Here is a 14,414-nt window from a genome sequence, read left to right as displayed (position 1 = left end):
TGTTTCCTATCTGAAAACAATATTGCCTCTGTTGATAAGAACTGGAGTTCTTCTCAACTATTTATAGCTTTCTTTATGAAAAATAACGAAGTTGCTGATGTTGTATCTACACTGCCATACAGTAAATAGATAAATAGCTTGTCAAATGGCAAGCTCATCAGAGAGAAACAAGAGAGTTCTGAACCCTTGTGATAGTTTATACGAAATTAAATAATGACATGCAAATTCTGTCGCACAGTCCACAGCCAGACCACTTGATCACAGATCAACTATAGCGCTGATTTCAGGCTTGGTCTTGATTGCAAATCTTAGCAATGCCAATCCAGATTTTGCAGCTGTAAATCCACATTTGGGGCAAAGTTTCCCCAAGTTTTGGAAATTTAGTAACGCAGGTGGAGGTCACGGAGGATTTAACAACACCAGAAACTCCATAGGGAGCTGATTTCTAATAGAAATTGCCTTTTCGGTGACCACAATCACGAGCTGCCAGTAATTGGACCTGGACTTTCTATAAGGTGCCCACGCTGACATTTCAATTACCCAAAAGAGGGACCAGGAAAACAACACTCAGAGCAGCCAGTTCTCCCTAAATGCTCTATTACACAAACATTTTTGCACTGCAATGATACATTACACCCCATGCATGCTTAAAAAAAAATGGAGATAGCAGCTGATACTTGCCTGTAATAATGCCATTTTTCTCTACAGGTTCTTGCCAGCTGACCTTGAGAGATGTGTCCAGAATCTCAGTGAAACTCAGGTGTCCCACCGCTCCTGGCTCTGGCAAACAGAAAAGGAAATCTGTTAACAGGAGAAACCCACGTACTGTTGATCTGATTCATGTGGCAAGGTTAGGGCTGAAGAAATAAACCACTGAGCCGGGGCCAAGGGAAGCCTCTTGGAAACATCAGTGAAAGCTGCGGGGAAGAACACAAGGTGTCAAGAAGCACTCTGGATAGCATCCCATAAATTATTTTATCCAGTCATCATCCCAACCGCGGAGAGAACTAAAGAGAGCGGCAGCAGGAGACTTGCACACAACTTGTTCTCTGCCTCTCTTCTTGATCTAATCTAATTAGAACAATCAAGCCGGCAATCCGGGAAGTAATTACGTTTGCTGTGTTCTCTCAATGACGGCGTGCGGTGTTTACTCATGCTGCTGCGCTTAGCTTATCTGGCCTTACGTCTGTAGTAACACCTTATGTCTGTAGTAACACCACCAGCACCTCCCTCACCTGGGAAGAGCCTTTTGCTGATGCAAGGTCAAAGCAAGGATAGAGTCATCGAACCACTGCTTGGATGGATTCTCTCAAAACAACTCTAAAAACATCCGACATAATGGCAACTGTCTTCTGTAAAATGAATACAAGTGTGTGAAACTTTTAAAGGATTTTTATGAGGTAGCTCAAGAGCTCTTAAAAATTTCAGCTCCCTAGTGTACAATGAAAGAGCATAAAATGGAATGACTGTCAAGAATATGCCATCCTCCCTCAATTTTGATCTTCAAGGAAGACATCCTGACTGATTTTTGATCCAACTGCTGTTCTCTCTTCAATCGATGTACTGGAAAAAGGAGGTTTTGTTCACTTTATATTCACTGTGCTTCTGTCATTGGATCCCTGCCTGAGTATCCTCCAGCTCCACTGACATCAGTTGGCAATTTCGCGTCTGCAATTTCATATTTTGTTTCCTCTTCACTTTAGTCCAGTTTCTCATTCCCCTCCAGCTACGATTATAAAAAAAGAGAGAAAAAGCCTGCCAGTAGGTCGGCCACGACCACATTTGCAATTCTGCAGTCCCAGCGAGGAACATTTCCAAACCCATTCTGTGATATCTGGTAGTCAAAGCGTCACAGAAAGAACTGCTGATCTGGTAGCGATCTCAGGAATACCCAACAAGAGCGCAGCAATTAGGCCCTATTCGGGACCGTGTTGTGCAGACGTGCAAACCCCATACTCACAAAGCTTTACTCCAATTAGCTCCTGCAGTTGCAGTCCAATTTTAATGTCATAATGAAAAACAGGTGCAGGTTACTCCAAGCCAGGACACGTCGCTTTTGACTGGATGTCAGATTTTATTTGACCTGCAGTTCACCAGCAAACAGATCTGTTTGCACTCCTTTTCTAAAGGACTGCCTAACTTTGCTATATAGACAGAAAAATTGTCACCTGAGAACATGAATGACAGTCCTTTTGAATCTTTTTTCCCACCTGAAGCAACTTAGATTCAATGAGCTCCCCGCAAAGGTGCATTATACCATCCTGCACTTAACTTCTCAGTCACCATGAAAACCAAAGAGAGTAATTCTGAAGGATCAAAACCCAGAAACCTGCTCATCTCCACTGCTGAGGCTCCTTGTATCATACACCTGCATACACCAAGAAATGTTTTAAGTGTTTTACAAAACAGAAGTTTGGCTTTCTCTCATTTTATGTTTCATGGTGGAATTTTCTTGTGTTTCAAATGGGATGGGATCCCAGCATTTCCCCGACATACTCCCAGTGCCTTGACTGTGCCCTTTCTCCCACATGATGCAAAATCTTTAAGGCTCATTTCTGCAGCTTTTCCTTCAGCAGAAATATTAATTGTCTCTTCCCAGCTGATCCATTTTTGCAAAACCTTAGGAGTCTCGTATCTTTGGTTTCTAACTGCAGGGTTCAAATGCTGTTGGAGGGAGAAAGACAGATGGACCTGAGACAGACAGTCAATTACATTTACAAATCATCATTGTCAAAAATTCATCTCCTTAGAAAAAGAGGCAAAAAAGTTAATACTACACACAAGAACGTAACATGTTTCTCTTTCCTCCACGCCTTTTGCGTTCATATTAATGGCTCACGTAGATTAAATCGCTCTCTCTGTGATCATCTAACAAGCAAAGGTTCAAGTCTACCATCTGCTCTTGGGGCACAGGTCTAGCGTATGGAGGACACGAACCACAAAAAGAAAATCCATGGGAAAGTACTTGATTTTCTTCATATTCTTTCAAGAATGTCTCATGAAAAATGTGATTAGCACTTTGAGCCTCACTTCTGTGAATGTTAATCAGATTTTTCTTTATGGGAACATGGACTAACCTAAAAGATCTCTATTCAGGCAAAGTAGTATTTCTAAAAACAATACCTTAATGGATGCATTAGGCATTTTTTTATTCTGATTTGGATCTGAAAGTGTGCAGCAGTGTTTATGATGCTCTGTGACAGGAAGATATTGAAGTGCTGGGCAGAGCCAAGATCATTGTGGACACACAGCTACAAAGTCCACTGCAATTTAATTGTTATCTGCATCAGACACATGCTAGCTCCACATACGTCTCGAGTGAAGACTTCCAAGGGGCCACAGAGGCCAAACCATTTTCTGATGCAGGAAATAATTTATATGCTGAACTATCCAGCTCATCTTATTTTGTCCTATGAATGTGACTCCAGTTTTGCAAAATAAAAGTTACTGCATTGTTACGATCCTGGTTCTTTTATATAACACTTGCAATATAATCTAGATAAAGACATTTTCAATGTATTGAATAACAGAAGGAAACAATCATAAGTTAATCATTGACCTCTGCAGGAAGTTCAAGTGTTCAGTTCCTAAGATCAGGTCATATTTATTCGGATGTCTGGACATGGATTGAAGAGCGTAAGGGCTCATAGAAACAAACAATGTGTTGTGCGTTAGCTGAACCAGACTATGAAGCTTTCTGCTTCTGACCAATGTAAATAAATTCATCCAGGCTTACTCCATAACGAAAAAAGTACCAAACGTCTTTCATTTGCCACAGGCCAAAAGAACAGACACAGGTTCAGGTCACTGATGCAAAGCAACTTGACAAGAGACTGCAAACTGATCGTGAACCTCGGGTCCAATTTTAAGCACCCGGTTTTGAAAATCCTGGCTTTTATATCCAACCAAAACCCAAGCACTGAGATTTGCTGCCAGTGCGGACTACTCACTGTCTTCCAGGGTGCGCAGGAGCTGGGGTGTGCTGCGCGGCCCGTCGCCCGGCGTGGTGAAACACAGAACCGAGGCGTAGTAGGCGGTGTATTTCTTCAGGTTGGTGATGCAGCCGCTATGAACACCATGGAAATCTGGAGCGATGGTGACCACAGTCACAGTCTCTGGAGCATCCGCTGGCCACGCTAGAAGCTAGAAAATTTAAACACGGATGAGCTCTCATTAGAAGTTGTGTCTATTTCGAAGCAAAGTATGTTTGGCTGCCAAAACCATCTTAATGTAATTGTAAAAAAAAAACCCCAAAAAACAAGCAATGCTGTTAAACTACTGTCAGCTCTGACAATGAACAGATGGATATAACACTGTTACTATGATAACTGCAGGGATGTGTATAATACTCACTAGTGATGGGGGATACACTGACACCGCGGAGGTACCGCAATTCACAACATCCACTACCGAACGTTGCCAAAATTATTGCAAATGATTATTTGTAGTACACGAGTCTTTTGTCTCTCTCTGGGCTGTTCTGACCAGCCTGGACAGCCTCTGCTGCTGAAAGGATGCTGAAGGAAGAAAAGTACTTGCAATGCTACTTTGAGATAAAAGCTTTGTCTTATTTTGGGGTTCCTTTAGCGATGGGGAGGTTAGTGGGATAAGGGGAAGAGGAAAAACGGGGAGAATCCTCCTTCTCCTCCCCAGCATCGCATTGAACAGGCTGAGCTATTATGGTGGTTTGGGGATATCCACACTTTGAATGATTCAAGTGGTTCTGGAAATACAGAAAGAATGGAAAATGCTTGTAAAGATGATTGCTACAATTTTCAACACCTGGGGCCCAAAAGTTAGAGTCCCGAAGACATTTTCATGCATTTAAACCAGGGCGCTTGTCAGATGTGCTCAGTTCTTCCAGGTTTCGTGCATCTCAGTGGATCTTCTGGCTGATCAATATTTTTTAGAGTGAAGCACCTTATGTGTAGGTACCTAAAATATTCATTTTTGAAAAATGACTTTGAAATTTTTAAACAATTTTTGAAATCACCTTAATGGCTTAGGAGTCTAAAGCTTTAAAGTGCTTATGAAATTTTTATTTTGTCCAAAAACCCTTATCGCGTGGCTTATATAGGCGTGTTAAAATTCTAGGCCTCGCTCAGTATCTGTGTAAATCATGCTACTTGTACTAATTCAGGCTCATAAACATGAATAGATGCCTGATATTAATGAGCCATATCTGACACATTTAGACAATGTCTATAGTTGCTGATAATCAAAAAGCACAGTTATAGGCCTATAAGGTAGTTTTATAAGAGTATAGGAGTAGTTTTGTTAGGAATATTTAATATTTGAAAATGTGCACTTTGCAGCTTCTTCAAATGCAAATAAATTTCAAAGAAAAGATAAAAATGGAAAATGGTTGATAGAATAGCAACTTTTATTTTTGTTTCTAAATCACCTTTGTGGATTACAATTGGCATTTATAACTTTGGATGACTAAAGTCTCTTTTTTGAGTACATTTCCTTGCACAGTCTTCAGGAAACGTGCAGAAAATTAAAAGTGAACAATTCCATCACTTAAAGGAAAAAGTGGGTTTAATCCTTAAGAAAAGCAATGGCCTAGCTCTGACTACCAGTAATTTATACATTACAGAAAACTATGCTATAGAAGTAACTGACATAAATGTTCTCACAGTCTTTGTAGTGACATTCAAAATCCCTATGAGAAATAGGAATGGTAAAGCTCTTGCGATCCATCACAATCAAAGAAATACAAGGAAAGAGGAAATTTGGTAATTTCAAAAGTTTTCACTGACCACCAACAGATAAAAACTACAATTTCGGTTATTTTATACCACTACTGAAAGATAAATGATAAGTAGCTGTGTGGTGAGACTGAGGCTCTTCAGACTGAGACTCTGAATAAAACAAAGAATGAAAATCTGAAATATGACTTTGGCAAATCCGACTGAGCTCACCATGCTTGGACTTGGACCAGAAAATTATAGTGCACTGCAGTCCACTGAGCCCAAAAAGTGCTTTAATTCTCCAGAGTCTGAACAGAAGCCAAGTGCTACTGCTGCATTGAAGGTTTCAGGATATACAGCCCTGTCAGTCACTCGTCTTCAGAGCTGATTCTATCTCTGGGAAAAACAGACGTACCCGTCTACATGTATACAGCACTTCAGCAGCGGGATTCTGAAACTATCGCTGCTTTTGCATAGATGGGAAAAATACTAAAACTCTCATGCATACCTCTGTCTCAGTTTCTCAATCACTTTGAGAAATTCTTAGGCAAGGAGCAAGTCTTCCAAAACTTCTAAAACCCACCTACAATCCCTCAACTCACAGCTCGTCCTGTGAGCGCCGTATCCTTCTGAGCTCCCCCAACACTCCTCCCTGCTCAGAAAAGAAACCTGTCTGCCCTTTGCCTGCTCTGTGACTCCTACAAGATTTCTCTCTGTTCTTTCCATGTATTTTTTTTCAAACCCTTCGCTTATTATGCCCATACAGCCGAACTATTGAAGGAGTTTCTATTAAGCAGTCCTTCCTGAGAGACAGAAATAAACCACTCCAGCTCCCTGCTTAGCACACACTCCACTGGTCAAAGTACCAACAAGTGCTCTGTGAAGCACCCTCTGCTCTGCCTACGGTCACGGATATTGCCAGTTGCCCCATCAACAGGGACTTTCAACGCTAAGTCCATGTCATCAAGCATGATTAATAAAATCTACGTTGTTGTATCTCCCAGATCATCACAGTGAAGACAAATATTTCGTGTGATGTCTTGGTTCCTAATGAAATGAATGGGAATTTTACATTAGAGTAAACAGAAACCTAAAGGTTGATTTGCAAGTGGCACAGTGATATATCTCTCGTGCTGACTTTCCAAACTGTTTGACACTAAACTGCTTTTTGGCTTTGGAAATTCTCCAGGTAAACATCAAAGGTATTAGGGCTTCTAGCCCTATTCCCTTTTCACACCTTAGATAAATTAGCAAATGTTACAGAATCGGAACAGTTTGAGTTGAAGGGCCCTCCCCAGCTCCCCCAGTGCCCCCCCTGCCATGAGCAGGGACATCTTCACCAGCTCAGGTTGCTCAGAGCCCCGTCCAGCCTGGCCTGGGATGTCTCCAGGGATGGTTCATCCACCACCTCTCTGGCCAACCTGGGCCAGGCTCTCACCACCCTCAGTGTAAAAGATTTCCTCTTAAGCTAGGAGCAACAACTCAATTTCTAATTGTTATATACTAGGACTGTCACAGAAATTTTGTTTCTATTTACCTTGTATCCTTGGTTAATACCGTTGATGAACTGCTGGGGTGGAGGGTTCCAGAAGAACTGGATGGTTGTGGAGTTCACAGCTTCGACTTGCACGTTCTGCGGTGGAGCCGTAGGAACTGCTCCCAGACAACAGAGAGGGAAACAAAACAAAACAGCGGAGGATGGATGAGAGGACAAAAGAGAAAGATTACTACAGAAGCTATTCAGTGCCACTTGTGAGTCTCCAAGTAATAACAACCTTGAGAGAAGGATGCACTTCTTGTGAAACAGTCACCAGCAATGATTTGGAAAGAAGGGTAATTGGGTTAATTTTTCATTCTGTATTGGAGATTCTTCCAGGGGAGGGGATAAAATGATTTCTGTAGCTTATTATTCCACAGATGAGTTCCTCATAAAGACTTGAGACAGAAGCTAAGTAATGAACAGGTGAGCACATCTCTTTCAATTACCCATGACTGCACAGAGAATGAACAGTTTCAGAGAGAAATTTCTTGAGTCTTCTAATACCACACAATTCCCTAGATCAGACAAGCAAACATGGAATCCACACAATTAAGGTTCTAATTGTGAATTATAATCTGGCGACAGCATCTGTTTATTATTTACTGCTGCTTAAAGAATTAGGACCAGTCATACCACATGCAATAAAGATTTTTCTTGGGAACTGGAGGTGTTCTCCTTTTATCTTGGTATGATATTCATTCATGTATATTGAATTGCTTATATACATTCTGAGGTAATACACCCTCTAATCTACTAAAAGTTGCATAAACATTTTATGCCAAGTATTTAATTAGACAGATGTTTTCTCAATACGAAAGAAAGCCAGGAACATAAAGCCACGCTGCCTTCAAACAACAAAAAATCACACCTAAATATTTTGCCATTTAATATAATGTCTCTTTAAGAACCTTCCAGGCTATTTATTCAATTTATTGCTTTAGGATGTCATTTCTATAGTTCTCAGAGAAAAGGATACTAAGAGACAGGTCTATTTTTCTGAAATTGCCAAGCTTGTAACAAGTTTAAGAAGAAGAGTGATATTTGAGTATAAAAAATGGACTAGCACCCTTTGAATCCTATAGAATAAGTTTAATAAAGCTTCAAAAATATTACTGTTGACAGCCATGTGCATTTGTATTCTACGGAAGAGGAACTGTCCACAAGTGGTTTTGAAGCAGGGAAAGCTTTGCTCCTTCTGCTTCCAAGGGAAAACTTTTACCAAAGGCCAATGACCTACGCTTCTAAAAAGTATCTGCAATTCCCACTGAGAAACGGTGGTTTGCTCCATACTTTTCTAAAACAGGTCACGAACTTTGAAAGCTTCAAAGTACTTTTGGAAGACGAGTCTTTGCATGGAGAAGAAATGGAGACATTAAGATCAGAAATGTTAAAATGCACCATTTGTTTGGAAGAGATATCAAGGGGAATGATTCTTAACTGGTGTACAAGTTACAGTGAGACCGTAGCCAAGAGGACAGCGCACAATTATCAAAGACATCCACAACTTGGAAACACCAACAGAGAAAAAAGGAGAAATGCTCAAAGATGTCAGGTTTGAATCGACAAGAACATCCATTTTCATGCCCTGTGTCACTAAAACTCCCTCATGTCTGCCATGGCTCCAAAATTTAGCTCCGCACATTTTTTCCTAAACCTCAGAAACTGCATATTACTCGGAATTTTCTTGCCCTAATTTAAAACCTGATGTCAGAATTTATGAACTATGCATAATTATTGAGTTCTAAAACCAGAATTTATCTGATACTACTCTAAATTTTCATTAGAATCTGGGCCCTGCTTCCTGCCATGTATCATAACTCCCCGTATTCTTTTGGAAGGTTATAATATTATCTTAATGATCTGTAGACATCATAAAGTTTTTGTAGTTAAGAGATTCACCAAATCATCCTGATATATAGTCATACATTCATATATATTCAAGTCACTCTACAGTCACAATGAGTTGCTTTGGCTACATTCTGCTACTAAATGTACTTATTCATATTCTTTGATGAAACTGATTATTATGAGAGCCACAAGACATTTCAATTTGCTTTTGTGTGCAATACTTTGTATAATTAATGGTTAACATCAATAAGATTTTCTTAAAAATCAAAATTCTTACTTTCTTGCATATTTGCACATGCAGATATTTTAACTGCCAGAAATTTGTTATCGCAGAAGAAAATTGTATTAGAAGCCTTCAAGTTAGTTTGTTGCCAGAAAGTCACCTGGATATCATTGATAGATTCATCTCTCTTTCCCAACATTGGACACTTTGAAGATTCAACTGGACAGGGCTGCTGGGCCACCTTGTCTAGACTGGGCTTCCGCCAAGAACCATTGGACCAGATGACCCTTGTGGTCCCACCCAGCCTGGTATTCAATGATTCTACAGTTCTCCACTCATTCCTCTTCCTTCTGTTGAACTGCTACATTACAACTCTTATTTATATGTGCTAGCTTGATTTTATAACGAAGTTATCGTACAGAAAATCTACACATAACCCATATGCTGCCCACTGATGGCCAAATTTGAAGAAAAGCAGAATTTTGGCAGTGGTAGGAAGAGGCTGTTTTTCCCAGAGCCTAAGAAACACATACAGGTGACCTGAGAGCCACCAGTAAAACCAGTGCCAGCAGGACACTCCCACTGCCTCTATCATTTTCCTGAAACACGTATCAGCGTGCACATTGCTGCTGTGTTTTGTGAGCATCATCTTCTTTAGTGCAGGATCCTACGGTTGCTGTACAATAAAGAGCAAATTTCCAGTGATTTCAGTATCACAAGGATTTTATTCTAAGGGTCTGATTAGTCTTTTAGATACAATTCAAAATATTGCACTATTTTTCTGAGAGGGGAAAAAGCCTGCATCAGGAAGCTTCAAGTTCTCCTTTGCAGTACTTACAGTCCTCAAAACAGCCCAGGCAAACACTGGGGGATAAGCATTAGTTCTTGCTTTTAAGAAAGAGAAATAGTCTTCTTTCATTAGGAGATAATTTCCTGAAAGAAGAATAAACCATCACGGCACAAAAAGTACCTGCTACAAAAAGAAAAATGGTAAAAATAATGAACAGAAAACATAAATCTTTTAGAATGTCAGAAATAATGATTTATATCGCAATTCCTCTTTGGACATCTTTATTGAAAAATCAACATCTGCATCTCAATGGATGCATTTAAAAGATGGAAAGAACGTGATCCATCTGATATTCATAAGCTTAATTATACTGCAGAAGACATAAGATAATACATTATTATATTTTAATCAGTCAAATATTAGCATTATAATCTTAAATTTACTTCAAAGTGCCAGTATAAAGTTCTCCTTTTATGTCCTGATATTAAAGGTTTCCCTGGATACCTGAACAGTTTTGCATTAAAAAAGTTTGACAGAAGCTAAATCAGAATTGACCTTCTGGTCACTTCAAAACTCAAATGCTTTCCCAAGACCATGAAACTGTGACTGTCCACATAAAGAATTTTCTAGTTTAGTGGTCGATATCCATCCTCTTCCTACAAGTTTCTTGTTGTCGAGCAGTAAAAAAGCCACCAATAGGTGTTTCAAGAGTAATCCCCAAGCATTTACATGCTTAGTTTTTAAGCCTGTTCTTCATCATGTTTGCAAGTATTCCTAAACCATCTCACAGGGGAGACCCATCTGGGAGTCATCTCAGAATTACAGATCAAATTGGTCAGACAAAACCAACTGTTACTTTCTTCCCAATAAAGTTCACGTGGTTGGAAATCTGTTAAGAGCTCAGCCCCCGGGACTGCAAGTTCACGCACAGCATTCTGAGCAGAAAAGGTCATGCAAGCACTCTAGATAAAAGCCATTAAAAGGGTTTGGCTGACGAGATAATTGAGAGAAGGCATTAAGGGTAAGCATGTGTACATGTAATGATTCTGTCTCCAGCTATGTGCAAATAACATGTAAACCCCACAGAGATTCTGACAGCCAGACTACTGATCTTAAATACAGATCTTCGACAGAGGCTTGTAGAAAAGTCTCCTACTCCTCCGGAGCTCCTGACCTTTGAGGTGGCAGCTTCCACGTCTCAATAAGTCAGGCTTGGGGAACTGCAGGGTTTTCCTCTAACCATGATTTGGTTGTTCCTTTCATGCACTGGCTGGAGGTGCTGAGCTGCACATCCCCCATAGGTCTTTATTAAGACCTGGGGTGCGGGGGCCTCACTGAGGCAACTGCTGATTTCTCAACCTTTGTGAAATCATTTAAAATAAAAAAAGGCAGTAGATGGTAAATGACGCCTCACAGAGATAAAACCTAGAGATACAAAATCCAGCCACTGTAACTCCAACCGGCTCCCGCCCAGGAGCAGCTGGGCCAAACGTGGCCATGGATGCTTCGAGGCTGTTGGTACCTTCCCAAAGGAAGGGAATGGGCATCTTGAGGATCGTTTTGCCAAGAAAGCCTGAGGTGAAAACCAAGGGAAACCTCTTTTCACCAAGATAAAACTGAATGGTTGCAGAGGACACTTCTTATTCAGAGAATCCTTTTGCAAGACTATTTCCTACACAGAGTAGGAAGTTTCCAGCCAACCGGGTTTTCTCCAGTTCTTCTGTCTCAGTCCTTATAAATCTCCTCAATTCACCTTTTACTGTCTGAGGAACAAACTACTTTGGACCTGGCTGAACAGACACATTGTGCTTTTATCCTTCACACCACGATGGCTCATTTAGTCTGGTGACTCTTCCACTCTTTTATTCAGGAAAGGCCTTTCGCTCAGATTTTCCTGCCCTTTCAAGGTGTCCACGAACAGCACAGAAGGGAAAAGAAAACAATATCAAACTATGTGTTGAGACCTATGAACTTTAGGACATAAGACCGGCTTTTGGGATAGGCATCAAAAGTACGAAATAGCACCTAAAGTCGACACAGAAGTTGGTTAATGTCAATACAAGGAGCCTAATGAAAGCCGTATCTCTTATAAATCTTGCCTTACCTAAATCTAAGGAGTGAAGGGAGTACTTCACAGAGAAAGAAGTTCAGAAGCATTTGTGCTAGTGAGATAAAAGGGACAGACCTAGGGTAAAAGATGGAAGCTTCTGCTTTCTTAAATCAGCCTGCAGGAAAAGGTAAACACGTCCAATATTACAGAGCAGAGACAACATCACCACCATCCAGAAGGATGTTTATACATCTCACAAAGCTACTCTTATATGAAAAGGTATTGGGAAACTTCAGTTTTTCATATGGCAGTGAAAAGACCTGCAGGACACTGTTTAAATAAGTAAAAATTGCCCTATGCAGAAGGCTGGCACAAATCCCTGTGAAAAGTAACATCAAAGTAAGGAACAGCTGGAGAAACTCTGATGAAGAAAGATCTATATATACTGAGCATCAAAGGATTAGGCTGAATATCACTCTGAAAAGACTTTCAAGATTTAGAGACAGTCAAACTGTCTGACCCCAGTGCTAGGATGTTCAGTGCTTTGCCAGTAAGTCTTTCTGACATTTCATCTGACTGACATTATGTGCCAGTTTCTCTACAGGTTTAGATCTTCCAGCATCTTGTGAGTTTGGCTACAATCAAGTTGATGATTTTCAAAGAGCTTTGAGTAGCTGATTAGTTATCAGTGGCTAAGGCAATGCCAGGGGACTAATAAGGGATTAATAGACCGGGTTCTGGTATAAATCCACAGCTTATATGGCGGGTTGATATACCCTGTGACAAAGGTGCCAATGGGCTGATCTGCTCCTGCCAATGGGCCGAGCTGCTCCCGGTGTTCATCTCCTGCCAGGCTCTGACTGCATCGCACGCTTGATTAATATGAGGTGTTTCAGGTATTTTTCATCTGCAGACAGACAGGTTCTTGCCAGCATAGCTCACATCATTTAAAGCATGTCAGAACAGAGGCGGCGGTGGTGCTAGTACGAGAGGGGGATGGATGGGAGTGTGTGTCTTTGACATTTATCTCTGCTCATATTAAAATCAGAATATGATTTACAAGGTGGTTTTACACATGGTTTTTTCTTACTCCTGCTGGTTTGGTTTAGAAAGGACATTCCAGAGCAAGAAACAGCCACTGGCTTGTCCTGACATTTCCCAACCGCAAGGAAGACAAAGGAGCAGAGTTTCGGACAGTAGTGCACGACATAGGGAGACCTGATATTAATCCAGTTTCAAATGACACCAGTACCAACCAGCCTCCCATTGCAACTGTAAATGCATAAAATCTTCAAACTGTTTTTAGAACAGACCAACTGCCTCTAGTGATTTGCACAGAAACCCAGCAAGGCATTCATTAGGAGATGGCAGTGTTTGTGAAACAGGTATCTACTGCTATTATTAAATACAGATAACAAACAAATAGGAAATATCCAGGTTCTCTTCTTTATCTATCCACCATTGAACACTTAGGAACTACATGAAGACAAACAGGCCAATGCAGGTTGTCCTGCAGTCTAAACACTTGCTGAGTAATATGAATACAGGGCTAACTACACTTAATTCCTAACAGAGGATTTATATCCTTATAAATGACAACAGGCAGCCAATCAATAAAGGATGATAATAACAGCACATAATACCAAGGGAAATTAGAGTCAATTGCAGGGTTTAAGAAAAAGAGTGTGAAGTCCAAACCTGTGTCTTAATAGATGGAAGGTTAAGGTGCTATGATAGCTTAAAATGGGCAAATAAACAAAGTAATGAATTACAAGCATATTCACAAAAGAGATTAAAATTCTGTGTGCAAACCAATTCTCAGCAGAGATCTGGTCTTCAGTGGGACGCAAAACATTAATCCTGGCTGCAAGGAGAAGACTTTAAGAGAAACGTTTCAAGGTCTGCTATAAATACTTCCAGAAAGAGGCTGAGTGTGTCTAGACTCGTCTAAATTGTGAGACTTTATATGCCCTAAGACAAATTATGGATAGCTTCCTTTTTTAATTGTTGTGGTTAATTAGTACTGCATATGAATAATCTTTTCTTAAAGACCTCCCTACACCTGAAACTGTATCTAATCATGTTATAATGTGCTCCTAGTAACAATTAACAAACAACTACATATTCTTCACCGATTGTAAATTAGCTGATATGCTGTAAAACTGTAAGTTTTAAAAATAGTTTAATTGTTTTATGACTATAAACCAATAAAGTAGAGACCATGTACTGTCCAGTGCTCAGAATTCAGCACAACCCTGCAATTATGGGAA

The 14,414-nt window shown here is 40.3% G+C and overlaps 1 protein-coding gene across 1 annotated transcript in view; it reads right to left on the bottom strand.

Moving 5' to 3' along the window:
• SDK1 (sidekick cell adhesion molecule 1) overlaps window positions 1–14,414 on the bottom strand; it is a 373,777-nt gene that overhangs the window by 99,588 nt on the left and 259,775 nt on the right. The window contains exons 18-20 of the mRNA XM_082064834.1: window positions 7,231–7,346; window positions 3,951–4,143; window positions 682–780 (exon numbers count right to left, since the gene is read on the bottom strand). Of these exons, the coding sequence (XP_081920960.1) occupies window positions 682–780; window positions 3,951–4,143; window positions 7,231–7,346 (408 nt within the window). The remainder of the gene's footprint in view (window positions 1–681; window positions 781–3,950; window positions 4,144–7,230; window positions 7,347–14,414) is intronic.

The sequence above is a fragment of the Streptopelia decaocto genome, assembly GCF_964273445.1.
Source record: "Streptopelia decaocto genome assembly, chromosome: 13".
NCBI classification, from domain to species: domain Eukaryota; kingdom Metazoa; phylum Chordata; class Aves; order Columbiformes; family Columbidae; genus Streptopelia; species Streptopelia decaocto.
This window is presented reverse-complemented; position numbering and strand designations above follow the sequence as displayed.